General features: G+C 53.2%; 1 protein-coding gene across 1 annotated transcript in view; it reads right to left on the bottom strand.

The window, feature by feature from the left end:
• Positions 1–18,114, bottom strand: part of espl1 (extra spindle pole bodies like 1, separase) — a 65,335-nt gene that overhangs the window by 9,578 nt on the left and 37,643 nt on the right. The window contains exons 15-26 of the mRNA XM_059956188.1: positions 13,112–13,268; positions 12,017–12,126; positions 10,412–11,647; positions 9,974–10,135; positions 9,655–9,868; positions 9,343–9,548; positions 8,368–8,495; positions 5,840–5,962; positions 5,184–5,339; positions 3,728–3,907; positions 3,316–3,420; positions 2,954–3,086 (exon numbers count right to left, since the gene is read on the bottom strand). Coding sequence (XP_059812171.1) covers positions 2,954–3,086; positions 3,316–3,420; positions 3,728–3,907; positions 5,184–5,339; positions 5,840–5,962; positions 8,368–8,495; positions 9,343–9,548; positions 9,655–9,868; positions 9,974–10,135; positions 10,412–11,647; positions 12,017–12,126; positions 13,112–13,268 — 2,910 coding nt within the window. The remainder of the gene's footprint in view (positions 1–2,953; positions 3,087–3,315; positions 3,421–3,727; positions 3,908–5,183; positions 5,340–5,839; positions 5,963–8,367; positions 8,496–9,342; positions 9,549–9,654; positions 9,869–9,973; positions 10,136–10,411; positions 11,648–12,016; positions 12,127–13,111; positions 13,269–18,114) is intronic.

Genomic DNA, 18,114 nt, shown 5'->3' on the forward strand with positions numbered 1-18,114 from the left:
AGAGAGAGGGGAGGGAAGGAGAGAAAGGGGAGGGAAGGGGGGAGAGAGAGGGGAGGAAGGGGGGAAGGGGGAGGGGAGGGAAGGGGGGAGAGAGAGGGGAGGGAAGGGGGAGAGAGAGGGGAGGGAAGGGAGAGAGAGGGGAGGGAAGGGGGGAGAGAGAGAGGGGAGGGAAGGGGAGAGAGAGGGGAGGGAAGGGGGAGAGAGAGGGAGGGAAGGGGAGAGAGAGGGGAGGGAAGGGGGAGAGAGAGGGGAGGGAAGGGGGAGAGAGAGGGGAGGGAAGGGGAGAGAGAGGGGAGGGAAGGGGAGAGAGAGGGGAGGGAAGGGGGAGAGAGAGGGGAGGGAAGGGGGAGAGAGAGGGGAGGAGGGGGAGAGAGAGGGGAGGGAAGGGGAGAGAGAGGGGAGGGAAGGGGGAGGAGAGAGGGGAGGGAAGGGGGAGAGAGAGGGGAGGAAGGGGGAGAGAGAGGGAGGAAGGGGGAGAGAGAGGGGAGGGAAGGGGGAGAGAGAGGGGAGGAAGGGGGAGAGAGAGGGGAGGGAAGGGGAGAGAGAGGGAGGGAAGGGGAGAGAGAGGGGAGGGAAGGGGGAGAGAGAGGGGAGGGAAGGGGGAGAGAGAGGGGAGGGAAGGGGAGAGAGAGGGGAGGGAAGGGGGAGAGAGAGGGGAGGGAAGGGGGAGAGAGAGGGGAGGGAAGGGGGAGAGAGAGGGGAGGGAAGGGGGAGAGAGAGGGGAGGGAAGGGGAGAGAGAGGGGAGGGAAGGGGGAGAGAGAGGGGAGGAAGGGGGAGAGAGAGGGGAGGAAGGGGGAGAGAGAGGGGAGGGAAGGGGGGAGAGAGAGGGAGGGAAGGGGGAGAGAGAGGGGAGGGAAGGGGAGAGAAAGGGGAGGGAAGGGGGAGAGAGAGGGGAGGGAAGGGGGGGAAGGGAGAGGGGAGGGAAGGGGGAGAGAGAGGGGAGGGAAGGGGGAGAGAGAGGGGAGGGAAGGGAGAGAGAGGGAGGGAAGGGGGAGAGAGAGGGAGGGAAGGGGGAGAGAGAGGGGAGGGAAGGGGGAGAGAGAGGGGAGGGAAGGGGGAGAGAGAGGGAGGGAAGGGGGAGAGAGAGGGGAGGGAAGGGGGAGAGAGAGGGGAGGGAAGGGGGAGAGAGAGGGGAGGGAAGGGGGAGAGAGAGGGAGGGAAGGGGAGAGAGAGGGGAGGGAAGGGGGAGAGAGAGGGGAGGGAAGGGGGAGAGAGAGGGGAGGGAAGGGGGGAGAGAGAGGGGAGGGAAGGGGAGAGAGAGGGGAGGGAAGGGGGAGAGAGAGGGGAGGGAAGGGGGAGAGAGAGGGGAGGGAAGGGGGGAGAGAGAGGGGAGGGAAGGGGGAGAGAGAGGGGAGGGAAGGGGGAGAGAGAGGGAGGGAAGGGAGAGAGGGGAGGAAGGGGGAGAGAGGGGAGGGAAGGGGGGAGGAGAGGGGAGGGAAGGGGGAGAGAGAGGGGAGGGAAGGGGGAGAGAGGGGAGGGAAGGGAGGAGAGAGAGGGGAGGGAAGGGGAGAGAGAGGGGAGGAAGGGGGAGAGAGAGGGGAGGGAAGGGGGAGAGAGAGGGGAGGGAAGGGGGAGAGAGAGGGAGGGAAGGGGGAGAGAGAGGGAGGGAAGGGGAGAGAGGGGGGAAGGGGGAGAGAGAGGGGAGGGAAGGGGGAGAGAAGGGGAGGGAAGGGGGAGAGAGAGGGGAGGGAAGGGGGAGAGAGAGGGGAGGGAGGGGGAGAGGAGGGGGGGAGGGGAGAGAGGGGAGGGAAGGGGAGAGAGAGGGGAGGGGAAGGGGGAGAGAGAGGGGAGGGAAGGGGGAGAGAGGGGAGGGAAGGGGAGAGAGAGGGGGAAGGGGGAGAGAGAGGGGAGGAAGGGGGAGAGAGAGGGGAGGGAAGGGGGAGAGAGAGGGGAGGGAAGGGGGAGAGAGAGGGGAGGGAAGGGGAGAGAGAGGGGAGGGAAGGGGAGAGAGGGGAGGAAGGGGAGAGAGAGGGGAGGGAAGGGGGAGAGAGAGGGGAGGGAAGGGGGGAGAGAGAGGGGAGGGAAGGGGGGAGAGAGAGGGGAGGGAAGGGGGAGAGAGAGGGGAGGGAAGGGGGAGAGAGAGGGGAGGGAAGGGGGAGAGAGAGGGGAGGGAAGGGGGAGAGAGAGGGGAGGGAAGGGAGAGAAGGGAGGAAGGGGGAGAGAGAGGGGGGAAGGGGAGAGGGGGGAGGGGAGGGATGGGGAGAAGAGGGGAGGAGATGGGGAGGGGGAGGAAATGGGGAGGGAGAGGCGTGAGAGGGGAGGGGGAGAGGGGGTATGGAGAGGGGAGAAGGGTGTAGGGGAGGGAGAGAGAGGGAGAAGGGGAGGGGGGAGTGATGGAGGGAGAAGGGGAGAGGGGGGAGTGATGGAGGAGAGGGGAGAGAGGGAGAAGGGGAGAGTGGAGAGGGGAGAGAGAGGGAGATGGGGGGGGAGGAGAGGTGAGAGGTAGAGAGAAGAAAAATACACGTTATCTCAGGGATGTGTCCAGCCCTGTCTATGGAGGATGCAGAGGGGTTTTGGGTTTGTAAAGAATTAGCCGAGGCGCAAGCTTTTTGACATCAGAGTCATCACTGAGGATTTAACAACTCCTTAGGGTCATGACCCATGAGTTCAGGATTTAACCTCTCTGGGGTCACGACCTCTAGACTTGAGGATTTAACCTCTTTTCCAGGGTCACAGCCTCCAGATCTAAGGAGTTAACCGCTTTGTCCAGGGTCATGACACCTAACCCCTTCCCCTTGAGCATCACAGTCCCCAGACCCAAAGATTTAACCCCTCCCCCCAGAGCCATGACCCCAGATCTGAGTATTTAAACCTTCCATGCCCGAAGTCACAACCCAAGACCTGCAGATTTAACCCTATCCAACTCCTGGCTGTGTCAGGCACATGCCTGGAGGAGGTGAGCAGCAAGCCATGGGGGAGGATGGAGGTGAAACCCCAGTCTCAGTAAGAGCCCAGCCCTGCAGACAAACCTCTCAAACCAGGCCTTGAAGGTCTTCTCCGTATTGGGCAGATTGCCCTGGGGATTGAGGACATAGAAAACATTTCCGGGGTCCACGCCTTTTGTCATCACAGACTTCAACTGGTGCTGGGTCAAAGGAGGGAGAGAGAGAGAGACAGAGAGGGATGGTTAAATGCTTGGGTTCAAATGTAAGAGGCAGATAGACACAAATGTGCAGACAACAGAGTACCCAGGGAAGTGGTGAATGGGGGGAGGGAGCAGGGAGTAGGCTCAGAAGAAGGGAGGTGGAGAGGATGATCTATAATTGCGAGTGCCCCTACTCCCCCTCCCCACCAACTCTTCCCCATACACTCACCTTCTTAGCGATGGTGTACCCCAGTAGGAACTGGAAGCTCGGGAGTCGGGAGACTCTGCCCCCTCGAAGTAAGGGCATGCTCTCCCAGGGCAGTCTCTGCAGATCCTGTAAATTACAGGGGTTAATCTGGAGTCCATTTACCTCCCACCCCCAACAACCCTGTTTCTTCTCACGCCCACTAACACCAGTGTACCTACCCCCTTGGGTACAAAGGGTGGGGAAGGAGTGAATCCTGGAATCCCATTTCCCCTGGAACATTCCTCTGACCCATATCACCTAGGGAGCTGAGAGAGGGACAGAGCAGACCAGACAGAGGGTCAGGGTTGGGAGGGGGAGGCAGACGGAGGGTCAGAAACCTCACTCTTGCTGGAGCTTCTCCCTTCACCCACACCCCCCTTTCCCCAGCCCCTACCTTGTCCAACATGAGGATGAGCTGGGAAGACTGTCTAGTGTGTCGGCCGGTGAGGAGCTTCAGCCTGTCCATGGCCCCTTGCAGGTAGTCACCCACCTCGGAGGGACAGCTGCCCCTTAGGCCCTCGGACAGGGACTGGATGTCCAGCGGAGTCAGCAGGTGCGAAGCGCTCAGCATTGTCTGAGGGTGCAGAGTGTATGAGGAACAAGGGCAGGCAGGAGACCCTCTCCACCACTCCCCACCACTCCCCATACACAATCCTCACCAATCCTCCCCAACGTATGTCCTCTCAATTATCTGCCGTCCAGCACCCTCCCATGCACTAACCCCACCTTCACCCCTTCTTTACCCCATTTTCCTACTATCACCCCTCGCCCTCCCACTCTCCTTACCCACCGTACCCCCGCCCCTTTCCACATCCCCCACAGATTCTCCCCATCACCTGTCCCTGCCCATTGTACTCATCCTTTGCTCCTCTCCCTGCCCAGTATCCTCTTTCTCCCCTCACCCTTCCACACACTGCCTCATCTTCTCCCCTGCATTCCCCTTCCTCTCCCCCTCCTCTCCCCCTCAGCTCACCTTACCCTGTGATCTTCCCACTCCAGCTATCCCCTCGCTCTCTCTGCCTATGCACCATCCCTCCACCATGATCAGACAGGGGCTGGATTCTCCTTGAGGCAGAGGAGCTAACAGAGGTGTACAAGAGTGTGAGCAGCATAGATAGGGTGTCTAGTCACAGTCTTTCACCCTAGTAGAAGTGCCAAAAACCATTGGCCACATGTTTAAGCTACATGGTTGGAAGTTAAGGGGGGAATGTTTGAGGTGAAGAGGCTGGGATTTGGAACAGAGACTTCCACAACATTAAAGTTGGGAGTGGAGTCACAGGTGGACAGGGTGGTGAGGACATTGCATGAGTTAATCGTGAGGCCACACTGTGGACAGTTTTGGTCACACTGTTGTAGGAAGACATGGTTAAACTGGAAAGGGTGAGAGGAGATGCACAAGGAGGTTGTCAGGACTAGAGGATCTGAGTCATAGGGAGAGGTTGGCGAGGCTGGTAATGTAGTTTCCTTGGAACGTAGGAGAAGGAGGGGGCAACCTTGGAGAGCTGTTTAAAATTGTGAGACGTGTAGATAAGGTGGATGGTTACAATCTTCTCCCCAGTGTAGGAGAGTATAAAACTAGGGGCCATAGGTTTTGGATAAGGGGAAAAGATTTAAAACGAACCTGAGGGGCAACTTCTTCACGTGTAGGGTGGTGAGTTTATGAAACAAGCTGCCAGAGGAATTGGTTTAGTCAGGGAGACATGGACCGAACACAGGAAATTGGGGACAAGTTGGGTGAGCAGCATGGTCAGGATGGACAGCTGGGCCAAATGACCTGTATCTGTGTTGTATTGCTCTGTATGTATCTAGACCAGCCTATTCCTGTACTGTACAGCTCTGTAGTCACCTACCTTAAGCAGGTCCTGGTGCTCGTACTGGTAGCCCCTCTCTTCCAGGAAACGGCCAAAAGCCTCTGCTTCCTGCTGTACCTGGGTGTTCGGGCAACTAGGCAGCAGCAGACACCTCCAGCAGCCCAGCACACCTGTCTCAAGAGAATCCACTAAATGCTATATGAGGCATAGGAAAAGGGGTGTAGGGCAGCATAGGGGTAGGTGGGAAAGGAGAGAGAAAGGATGGTAAAAAGTGGAAAGGGAGGGGGCAAGAGTGGGAAGGGGTGGTGATGGGGGAAGGTTAGAAGAGAGCAAGAGGGGAAAGGGGCAAAAGGAGAAAGCAGTTAGAGTTGGGATCTAGCAGAGGGGCAACAACCCCTTCAACCCCATCCCTCACACACAGGGGAAGCTGTACCCAATGCCTCCACTCCAGAGAGAGAATGCAACACTAATAACCATCCTCACATGCACAGTACGATTTGTTCCCCCCTCCTCTTACCCCCCACCACAATGAGTCCAGGCGTCCATCTCTTCTTTTCTTCCCCCGCCCCACAGTCCACACTCCCCATTTTCCCCAGAGGTGTCCATCTCTTCTTTCTTACCCCCAGTTCCCCTCTCCCATTGGTCCAGGGGTGTCTATCAGAGAGAGGGGTCTCCACCCTCCCCACAGCACCCACCTTCATCCGCCGGTCCAGGGCAGTCCGTCCTTCCCACCAAGCCTTTAGCTCCGTCACGTTGCTGATCTCCTTCTGCTCCTTCAGGATGGTGTCAAACTCTGCCAGCAGCGAGCTGACTGAGACCTAGGAGGGAGCAGCGGCTCTGTTACTCTTCCTGGCTCCAGTCTCCACAGTCCCAATCCTCCCTTCCATAGGGAGAGACCTGACCAATCCTTACAGCTCGGGCTGTGTCCTCACAGAACAGTACATCACAGGAACAGGCCTTTAGGCCCACCTTGACTGTGCTGATCACAATCTCAAATTAGACTGAATCCATTCTACCTATATAATGTCCATATCCTCCATTCCCTGTACACCCATGTGTTTAACAGCCTCTTAAATGCCTCTATTGCATCTGCCTCTACCACCATCCCTGCCAGGATATTCTAGCCACCCACCACTCTTGTACAGGTGTCCCCCGTTTTTCAACACTCGCTTTACAACACCTCGCTGTTATGAAAGACCTACATTAGTTACCTGTTTCCACTAACATAAGATGTTTTCACTGTTATGAAAAAAGGTAGCATGCACCCCAAGCTCCTCCTCGGAACTGCATTCTAGCCACCATTGCTTAAACACGCGTGCCTGTGACCATCTGTGCTTTATATCGATTTATTTTGTGCATCTGTTAGCAAGATGAATTCTAAGTTATCGGAAAAGCCTAAAAGAGCGCGTAAGGATGTTACACTTAGCGTAAAACTAGACATAATTAAGTGTTTTAATCGTGGTGAACGAAGTAAGTACGAAGTGAGTTTGGCTTGTGGAAGTTGACGAAGATGATGTTGAAGAGGTTTTGGCATCCCATGACCAACTGAAAGATGAAGAGCTGATGCAATTGGAAGAGGAAAGGTTAACAATGGAAACCGAATGCAGTAGTGAACGGCCCGAAAGTGAAGTCGTCCAGGAACTGAACGTGAAGCATTTGCGTGAGATTTTCGCTGCGATTGACAACACTGCAATGATTGCAGAAGAGTATGACTTTAATTTTGAAAGGGTACGTAGATTTAGGGCATATTTGCAGGATGGTTTGAGTGCTTACAAAGAACTGTATGATAGAAAAATGCACGAGGCTAAGCAGTCAAGCATACTGTCGTTTTTCAAGCCTTCCACATCAGCCACAGCAGACGACGAAACTCGACCTTCAATATCGAGGCAGGCAGACATGGAAGGTGACCTGCCTGCCCTGATGGAAACAGACGACGATGAGATGACACCCCAGTCTCCCACCACCCCAACCTCCGACAACTCAGCCTAACACACCATCAGTGTGCTCACTGTCTTCCCGATTCCAGTAAGTGAAACTGCACTGTACATACATTATTTCTACTTTATATAGGCTGTGTATTTGGTATGATTTGGCAGCTTCATAGCTTATAGGTTACTGGAAAGAGTGCTTCTGCCGAGAGAGCTTGCGCCGTGTGTTTCTGCCAAAAGCGCTTGCGCCGAGCGTTTTTGCCGCGAGTGCGCTGCCAAGAGCGCTTGCGCCGAGTCTTTCTGCCGAGAGCGCTTGCGTGAGGTTTTCGCTATGTGCTGCAACGATTGCAGAAAAGTATTCCTACTTTATATAGGCTGTGTATTTATCATTTCTGCTTTTACTGTATGTTACTGTTATTTTAGGTTTTGTGTGTTATTTGGCATGATTTGGTAGGTTATTTTTTGGGTCTGCGAATGGTCACAAATTTTTCCCATATAAATAAATGGTAATTGCTTCTTCACTTTTCGACATTCCGGCTTACGAACCATTTCATAGGAACGCTCTACCTTTGAATAGTGGGGGAATCCTGTATATATTAAAAAAACTTGCCTCTTCTAAGTACCTCCCTCTCTCACCTTAAATGCATGGTATTAGACATTTCAACCCTAGGAAAAAGATACTGTCTTCTCTAGCTATATCTCTTAATCTTATAAACCTCTATCAGGTCTCACCTTAGCTTCTGCCACTCCAGAGAAAACAGCCCAAGTTTGTCCAGCCTCTCGTTACAGCTCATGCTCTGTAATCCAGGCAGCATCCTGGTGAGTCTCTTCTGCACCCTCTCTAAAGCCCCCACATCCTTCCTGTAATGTGGTGACCAGAACTGAATGCAATACTCTGGATGTGGCCTGTGTGGGAAGAGGGTGTGGGGAGGGGAGGGTAGAGGTGCATGTGTGTGTTGGTGTACGCGCGGTTGGGGGGGGGGGGGGGGGTTAGAGGGTGACCTGGATTTCCAGCAGCTGCAGAATCTCGTGTTTGTAATTCTGCATTTGGTTATTGTTTTTCCCTTGTACCAATGTGATAAAATGATGTTTGTGGAAGGCATGCAAAACTGTACCTCAGTATGTGTGACAATAACAAACCAAATAATAATCTGTTGGCAAGTCTAGCCAGGTTGAACACTGTCTGCCCTCAGGGACGTGGGTTTATGAGATGAGACAGAGAGCTCAAGCCAATTATGCCTGCAGGGTCTGGACCCAAGGTTCCGCGATTCCCTCCCTCCTCACTGACCACTCACTGTGCCACTTTCTGTGGGTATCTGGACACTGATGGGCACCCTGCCCTTCTCCAGCCTGGTGAATAGGAGCACGTCTCCTGTGTCATGCGGGCCCACAGCAGCCAACGTCAACAGGCACACCACCACATCTGGACAAAGGACAGAGAACAGAAGGGTTACCAGGGGAGATAGAAGGTAGCGGTCTCACCCCACTGAGAGCAACAGGCACACCACCACATCTGGACAAGGGGCAGAGAACAGAAGGGTTACCAGGGGAGATAGAAGGTAGCGGTCTCACCCCACTGAGAGCAACAAGAACACTACCACATCTGGACAAGGGGCAAAGAATAGGGGAATTACTGTGGGCAATCAAAGGTGGGCATCTCAACCCTTCCTCCTTCCACCAGTGACAGCAACAAGGAGACAACTACGTTTAACATGGAGGATTAAAGGGGTAAGGGAGAGAGAGGGAGAGGGATTAAATAAAGTGACCAGGGTAACCAACAGGGAGACCACCATGTCTGGCCTGTGGTTGGGGGGGGGGGGGCATCACTGAGGGGGGGGGGAAAGCAAGGGTCACCCCTCATGTCTGGATGGGGTGGGTACAGAGAACAGGAGGGTTAGCACGGGGGACTGAAAATTAGGGTCTCACCCCTCCATCCACCCACCCACCAGTGGGTTCAAGAGGCAGACGACATCTGGGTATGGCAGACAACATGAGGGGTAAAGTGGGGGGGGGGGAATTGATGGGGGAGCAGAGAAAGGTGACAGGGGTTTAATCACAGGGAATGGTGGGAGTTGGAGGGGGAGGGTCTCACCTCTTTCTCCAACCAGACAAAGTCAATGGGGAGGGGCCCAAGAGTGGACTGAAAGGATCAGTGTGACTTTAGAATGGAAGGTGGGGGGGGGGGGGGAGGCAGAGGGATGTGGCGGGCAACAGAGGGGGAGGGAGGCACGTAGAGATGGAGAGGCAGAGAGCCAGATCGATTGCCCTACCCGCAGGAATGTGTCTTAGCTGCTCCCGGAAGGCGGCGGTTCCATCCTGGGCCCAAGCACTGGGCTCGGCCCCCCAGAACTGAAACGCTGAGCGTAGCTCAGAGAGGTAGAGAGAGTGGGGATTAGGACCAGGATCCCTGTTGTTACTCAGGCTCAGCTTCTGCAGTTGGGTGGCCACATCCGCACCTTGCGCCTTCCTGTTCTTCCTGTGGGTGGAGCGAGATTATAGGATGAGACAGAGCGGAGGCATGTGGATGCAGTCACAGCCCAAAGTGTCACTTCTCCCTCCCTCCCTCTCCCCCCCTCACTCACAGGGCCTTACGGTGGAGGTTCTGCATCATCTGGTGACGAGCGGTGATGGCCAGAGACTCGCTGAGGAGGAAGGCGGTGGTGTGGGGGTCCCGAGAGCCCACACACAGAGCAAGCAGCCGGCATGCTCTGGCATACAGTCCACTGGGTGGACAGTGGCTAATGGAGGCCACGGCCTCTGTCAGGCAGGAGTACACAGAGTCCAGCGCAGTCACATCTGGGGGGAGAGGGGAGAAGAAAGAGAAATGAGGGGAGGGAGGAGGGGAGAGTGAGAAATAAAATTCCACCTGACTCCTCCCTGCATCCCTCTGTCCCTCCCTACCTGCAGAGAATCCCAGTGTGGATGGAGGATGCTGGGCACCACTGGGAGTTTGATTCCCCCTCCTGTCCAGTGTGAGTGTGTTCAGCTCTTTCTGAGGAGCCGACTCACACCGCCTCAGCACCTCGGACTCAGGTACCTCCTTTACTGGCTGTCTGCTGGAGCCTAGGATGGGGGAGCAGTGCAAAGGAGAAAGGGAGTCAGATGGTGGGGCGGGAGATGTGTGGTCCTTCCCTGTCTCCCTCCTCAGGGACCTGTGTAGTCAACTCAGTCACTCGGCAAGAGTGTGGTCACAATAGGCAATTGCAAGGAGGCCCCCCTCCCCCGCCAATTAGGAAACTCCCCCCAGGAGTCAAATTCCTCTGAGGCCCAGCACAGCCCCCACCCCTCACCCTTCCATCCCCATTGATTACCCCTGGCCCCCACATCCCCTAGACTCACCTGTCTTGGCCTGTGTCCCTCTCTTAGCCTCATGCCTTCCTCTTCTTGCCCTCTGCTGGGGCCTGCAAGCCTTGGACTGGCGTTTCCGAGGAGCTCCGCCTTGAGTTTTGGCTGAGGAGGAGGAGGATGTGCTGGTGGTGGAGGGGGAGGCCTCTGCTGCAGGAGCTGCAGCTGGGTCTCCGTCCCACTCCACCTCACTGTCATCAAACTTTTTCTTCAGCCGGGTCCGTGCCCCAGCTCTGGGCCGGTCACAAACCACGTCTGTCCTGTCCTCCAGCACCCGGAAACGAGAAGGTTGCTCTCGTCGGGGCTTCAAGCCTGGCCCTGCCTTCGCCTGGGAGGGAAGAGGGTCCCGTCCCTGCCTCTGTGCTTGTGCCCAGCCCCAGGATGGAGAAAAGAGCCCCACTGGGCTGCATCCCTGCCTTTGGGACAGGGGACCCAGCAAACCCAGGGCCTGCACCAGCAACAGGGAGGCCCAGGCCTGGGTCAGTTCCAGCTCCGAGGGGCGCCTTTTGCCTGGCCATGGACACTCCAGGTCCCCCAGAGGTCGCTTCTGGACCTTGACCGACCACTCGCAGCCTAGGCTCAACCAGGCCAGCTGTGAGTAGGACCGAGCCGCCTCACAAGGCCCCAGCACTGCGGAGGCAGTTGCAGGGTCTTCCCCACCAGCTGGGCCCATCTCTTGGTCTACATGGCCCAAAGACTCCACCTTATGGCTTTTGGAGCCCTGAATGACCACTTGGCCTCTTAGGGCCTCCATTCTTCGGTACCCCAGTCCTGGGGCACCCATTCCTCGGCCTACAAAGCACGAGGCCTGCAGTGCTTGGACCAGGTTATCATGTAGGCGAGCAGCCCTCAGTCTGGCCCTCTCCAGCACAGCCTGCAACAGGGCCTGGCTCTCCTTATGCTGTCCCAGGCCAGCCTGGACAAGCGCCCAGCGTAGGCAGGTTGAGGAGATGGTAGGGTCAGTGCAGTGGGCACAGGAGCAGGTGGGGGGGTGTGCCAGGGCCTGGGGCAGGGTCAGGGACCGGGGCTGGAGCTCAGGCGAGGCAGACTGTCCCCAGGGGTAAGGGCAAGATGCAGGTGAAAAGTGGCAGACCCGTAGGAAGGAAGAGGCCGCTTCTCCTTCCTCTCCCCTCTCATTCCCCTCCCCCTCCACTTCCGCCACTTGGCCCTTTGAGGGACAAATCCTTCTTTTCCTGGCCTTGCCATCGGTTGAGGTACCAGCACCAAATTCTGCAGGGTAGAGGGGAAAGTGGTGTCAGTGGTGGGTTAGGGGTGGAGGTTGGGCAACACTCTGACCCTTGAACACCACCCTTTCCCTTCTGTCCCCATTCTCTCCCCTCCACCTCCCTTGTAACCTACCCATGCCCACTCATCTTCTCCACCATCCCCATTCCCCACATACATCCCCCTTCCCTCCACACCCCTATCACCACTCTTCCCATCTCTATCCCCACTCCCCTATCTTCCTCTCCACTCGCCTCCCTCCCCTCTTCATCTCCACCATACACCTCATCCTCTCCTCATGCCCACTTGGCCCCTCTTCTCTCCCTACACACCCCACTGTCCTCTCATCTACCCCACTCCTTCCCAGGGACGAACCTGTCTTGGACTCCAGCAGCTCCAGCACCCGCTCCAGTTCCAGACCACAGGCCACATGCTCGCCCCTCTGCAACTCCAGCTCTGCGCTGGCCACTAACATCTGTGCACACCTGCCAGGAAGGACGAGGCAGAGAGTGAATAGAATGATAGGGTGGGGGGGGGGTGAGCGTTGGAGCCCTTTACCCCACCAAGAGCAAAGGAAAAGAGAAGGTGGACAGTCATGGCCTTTATCCCATGAGTGTCAGAGACTGAGGGGTGATGTTAGAGGTGCACAAGATCCTGAGAGATGTAGATAGGGTGAGTGCACAGTGTTTGTTCCATTGATGTTCACAAAAATCCTGAGACAGAGACATAATGAACATGGAGAGAATGATTGGGAAACAGGTTGATAGGTCTTGATTAGAAAGGGCATCAAAGATCAAAGGTTACAGGGAGAAGGCAGAAGAATGGGGCTTTGAGTGATAGTAAACCAGTCATAATTGAATGGCGGATCAGACATGATAGGCTGAATGGCTTAAGTCTGCTCCAATGTCTTATGGTCTTACAAGCAGGGTCAATGTGTAGTCTTTTCCTTCTGGTGCAAATGAGAACCGTATCTATAAAATGTTGAAGGGCACAGGAGTGGTGAATGTGTACTCATTTCCCCTAGAGTCCTGAGTATCAGAGACAGTGAACCAGCCAGCTGTTTGCCCCTGAAGCATACGAGACTGAGCGGTGACCTTATGGAATATAAAATCATGAGCGTAGGCAAGTTGGGTGATCAGTCATTTTCCCTGGGTTGGGGAATCAAGAACTAGAGGGCACAGGTTCAAGGTAAGAGGGAAAAGATTTAAAGGGGACCTGAGGGGCAACTTTTCAACCCAGACGCCCATAAATGCAACAAGCTGTCAGTAGAATAGTTGAGGCAGATACATTAAGAACATTTAAAAAGGACAGGTAGATGTAAGAAAAACTTAAAGGGATATGGGCTCTATTTCAGTCTATAACATTATGGATGAGATTACACACCCTGCTCCTAGTTCTTATGAAGCAGAGATAGGGCGAGGGGAGAGAGTGGGGGCGGGGTACAGACGGAGAAGAGTTCCCTCAGCTTACGGTCGGACACACTGCAACTTGGTGGTCAGTCTCAGGGCCTCCAGGCAGAACATCTTCGCCTCCTGCGTGTTCCCGATTCCAGTCAGAAGCCGCACCAACCGGCGGGAGCAGGTGAGCAGAGCGCACAGCACAAGCCACTTCTGGTAGAGATTGTCCCCTGCAATCCGGGGAGGTAGGAGGAGGGGGGAGGGTTGAGGCAGGGAGCAGGGGGTGGGGGGAGGTGTAAAAATAAGTCCTGAATGATTTCACCATAGTTTGCTACATTAATCCTGTAACTCCCTGGGTCGCCTCAGGCTCGCTCGGCTCGTTCTTGTCTAGGGGGAGCAGCCTTCAGCCCCGCCAAACTGGGTAATCAGCTGGTGTGGATGCTGTGTGATGTCCCCGCCTCGCCCAAAAACAGACGGTACACCATATGCGATTAAATGAGTACAATTTATAAAGGTTACTATAACTAAGTGATTAATAACGATACAGTATATATGAAGAGAAAATTAAAGAAAAGGCGCCAAACTTATCAAAGTCCAAACCACTTCGTGCACAACCGTTGGAGCTCAATTACTGAAGTCTTCTGGCCACCATTCGATCCCCTCCGAACTCCTCGACTCGCAGCTCAGGACCCTCCGAACTCCTCGACTCTCCAAACAGCTCAGGACCCTCCGAGTGGTCAACCAAACACATCTAGCTTCATTCCCCCCCACCCCTCCTCGGAGAATCTCCTGGCCTCGGACCCCCCTTTGGGGTCCGATCCTCGCCCAACTTACAGCATTACGTCCTCTCTCTCGACCCCCTCGCGCCGATCTGCCCAAAAGCCCGTCAACAAAAGCTTACAGACTCAGAAGAAAGAACATTAATCCCCATTTGGTTTACAAAGGAATACCATTCTCGTTATCAGTAAATTAGCATTCCTGCTAGTTAACAAAAAGAAGAAACCCTCTTTACACTCCGAATGCGCAGTAATCTAAGAAGCTGCAGAGTGTTGTGGCACATCCCTCCCCACCATCAGCAGTGTCTACAGGAGGTGCTGCCTCAAGAAGGCAGCGTCCATCATCAGAGATCCCCACCATCCGGGCCATCCCATCTTCTCACAGCTCCCATCGGGCAGGAGGTTCAGAAGCCTGAAGTCCCACATCACCAGGTTCAGGAACAGCTACTTCCCTTCAACCATTCGGTTCCTGAACCAACCAGCACCACCCTGATCACCACCTCAGTACAGCAACACTGTGACCACTTCTGCTTTTTTTGCACAAAGCGTACATTTTGCATTTCTATTTTTCTCCCAGTCCATGCTGACCTTTCTGCTCAACTATACCAATCCTACTGGGCCATATGAGGAATGTATTAAGACTTCTGGAACAGTCCTCTTGTTCATTAAAAGACAAAGTTTTGATATCCCAATCTTCCTACTTCTTTTTCCCACCACTTGTAGCAGGCTCAAAAGTCAAAATTCACAGATCCCACATAGTTGCCGCTCAAGTTGATAGAGTTGTTATGAAGGTTTATGGTAGGTTGGTCTTCATTAGTCAGGGGATTGAGTTCAAGAGCCATGAGGTAATGTTGCAGCTCTATAACACTCTGAATGGACCACACTTGGAGTATTGTGTTCTGTTGTGGTCATCTCATTATAGGAAGGATATGGAAGCTTTAGAGAGGGTGAAGAGGAGATTTACCAGCATGTTGTCTGGATTAGAGAGCATGTCTTATAAGGGAAGGTTGAGCCAGCTAGGGCTTTTCTCTTTCTAGTGAACGAGAATGAGGGGCAAACACGAGGAAATCTGCAGATGCTGGAAATTCAGGCAACACACACAAAATGCTGGTGTGGCAGCAAGCCAGGCAGCATCTATAGGAAGAAGTACAGTCGACGTTTCGGGCTGAGACCCTTTGTCAGGACTAACTGAAAGAAAAGATAGTAAGAGATTTGAAAGTGGGAGGGGGAACTCCGAAATGATAGGAAAAGGCAGGAGGGGGAAGGATGAAGCCAAGAGCTCGAAAGCTGATTGGCAAAAAGGATACACAGCTGGAGAAGGGAAAGGATCATGGGACGGGAGGCCTAGGGAGAAAGAAAGCGGGGGAGAACCAGAGGGAGATGGAGAGCAGGCAGAGAGTGATTGTGAGAGGGGCAGAGAGAGAAAAAAAAAGGGGGGGGGAAGAGAGATAAACAAACAAATAAATAAATAAGGAATGGGGTAAGAAGGGGAGGGGCATTAACATAAGTTAGAGAAATCAATGTTCATGCCATCAGGTTGGAGGCTACCAAGACAGAATATAAGGTGTTGTTCCTCCAACCTGAGTGTGGCTTCATCTTGACAATAGAATGAGAGGCAACTTGATAGAAGTGAAAAAGGTTACAAGAGACATAGACAGAGTGGACAGGTAGTATCTTTTTCCCAGGGCAGCAATGGCCAATACCACAGGACACCCATTTAAAGTGAGTGGAGGAAAGTTTACGGGGGCAGGGGGGAGAGAGAGAAGACACAAAATTGTTTTTTGACATGGCGGATGCATGGAATGCACTGCTAGGGGTGGTGGTAGAGGTAGATAATGTTGGGGCCATATAAGAGACTCTTAGATAAGCACAGGTGTAAGAAAAATGGAAGGCTATGGCACTGTGGGAGGGAATGGTTCGATTGATCTTAAAGTAGCTTAAAAGAACAACACAACATTGTGGGCTGAAAGGCCCGTACTGTGCTGTAATTTTCTACATTCATACACAGGATATACCATCTACCAGATACACTGAGGCAACTCACCAAAATTTCATAGAACACAGAACAGGGACAGCCCCTTTGGCTCATGATCGTGTGCTGAACTAATTAAACTAGTAATTAAATGCTTGACTTAAACTGCTCTCTGTAAAAAAAAACAATTTCTCCTTTAAACTTACTCCCTCTCACCTTAAATGCATACCCTCTAGTATTAGGCATTTCAACCCAGGGAAAAAGTTACTCCCTGTCTACTCTATGCATCTCAATCTTATAAACCCTATCAGGTCTCCCCTGAGCCTCAGCCACCCCAGAGAAAACAACAAAAGACTGTCCAACCTCTCGTTATAGCTCATGCTCTCTAATCCTGGTGAACCTCTTCTGCTCCCTTTCCAAAGCCCCCACACCCTTCCTGTAATGGGACAACCAGAACTGTACACAATACTCCAGATATGGCCTAACCAGAGTTTTATAAAGCAGCAACAAAACTACAAAGACAATTAAATGTGAAAACGCAAACAGCTGGAGGAATTCAGTGAATCAGACAGCATCTGTAGAGAGAAATGGAGCACAGTTGTTTCGGATTGAGATTCTGCTTCCATACTGGCTCAGCTAATGTCCCTTCAACAGTATAGCAAAGAAGAGGTCCTTCGGCCCATGATGTTATGCTGACCTTTTAACTTACCCCAAGAACAATCTAACTCTTCCTTCCTACACGGCCCATAATCTGATGAAGAGTCTCAGCTCAAAACGTCAACTATTTATTCATTTCCATTGATGCTGCCTGATCTGCTGTTCCTCCAAGCATTTGGAGTGTTTTACCCATAACCCTCTGTTTTTCTTGCAACCATTTGCCTATATTAGTCTCTTAAATGTCCTCTAAAACTATGCCTGGCAGTCCATTCCAGGCACAAAAGCCTGAAGGCACACACAATCAGGATCAAGGACAGCTTTTCTCCCACTGTAATCAGACTCTTGAATAGACCTCTTGTACGATAAAATGGACTCTTGACCTCACAATCTACCTTATTATGATCTTGCACCTTATTGTCTGTCAGCTCTGCACTTTCTCTGCAGCTGTTATACTTTAATCAGGAATCCAGGAGGTAGGGCTGGAGGAGATGCAGGCCTTGCTCTTGTCCAACAGATTCGAGGCTTTAACTCCCTGTGAGGGCAGGAGCGGGGACTGTGGGGAGGATGAGCAACCTGCCCATAACACCATGGAGTGGGGGGCCATTCCAGAGGGGGGAGTCAATAGAAATGTTGTAGTAATAGGGGACAGTATCGTCAGGGGGATAGATAGGGTTCCCTGCAACCGAGAGCGAGAGTCCCGAAGGCTATGTTGCCTGCCTGGTGCCAGGGTTAAGGATATCTCTTCTGGGCTGGATAGAAACTTGCAGTGGGAGGGCGAGGATCCAGTTGTCTTAGTACATGTCGGTACTAATGACATAGATAGGACAAGAAAGAAGGTTCTGTTACAGGAATATGAGCAGCTAGGGGTCAAATTAAAAAACAGAACCTCAAGGGTAATAATCTCTGGATTATTACCTGAGCCACGAGCAAGTTTGGCTAGGTTAAATAAAATTAGGGAGTTAAACGCGTGGCTCAAAGACTGGTGTGGGAGAAGTGGGTTTTGCTTCTTGGGACACTGGCACCAGTCCTGGGACAGGAGAGAACTGTTCCAGAGGGACGGGCTTCACCTGAACCGGGCTGGGGTTAGTGTCCTGGCGAATCATATATCTAGGGCTGCAGAGAGGTCTTTAAACTAACTAGTGGGGGGAGGATTCTAGAGAGCAAATAATTAAAAAGACAATGGAGAAGGTAATGGATGTAGGTAAAAGTGGAGGAATAAAAAGACAGAGTGTGACAGGAGGGGAAAGAATGTACGGAGATAAGCGTAAAGTTGTACAAAAGGAAAAGGTAGGAAATAAGTGTCAAACATATTTGAAAGTCCTTTATTTGAATGCACATAGTATTAGGAATAAAATTGATGAGTTGACGGTACAAATAATTACGTATGGTTATGATATTGTGGCAATTACGGAAACATGGCTGCAGGGTGACCAGGACTGGGAATTAAACATACAAGGGTATTCGACAATTAGGAGAGACAGGCAAGAAGGAAAAGGAGGTGGGGTGGCTATGTTAATAAAGCAAGAAATCACTGCAATAAAGCGAAATGATATTGGCTCAAAGGATCAGGATAACGAAACAATTTGGGTAGTAATAAGAAATAGTAAAGGGAAAAAAGCAGTGGTGGGAGTAGTCTATAGGCCTCCAAACAGCTGTAACTCAGTTGGTCGG

This window comes from Hypanus sabinus, chromosome X1 (genome assembly GCF_030144855.1).
Source record: "Hypanus sabinus isolate sHypSab1 chromosome X1, sHypSab1.hap1, whole genome shotgun sequence".
Lineage (NCBI taxonomy): Eukaryota > Metazoa > Chordata > Chondrichthyes > Myliobatiformes > Dasyatidae > Hypanus > Hypanus sabinus.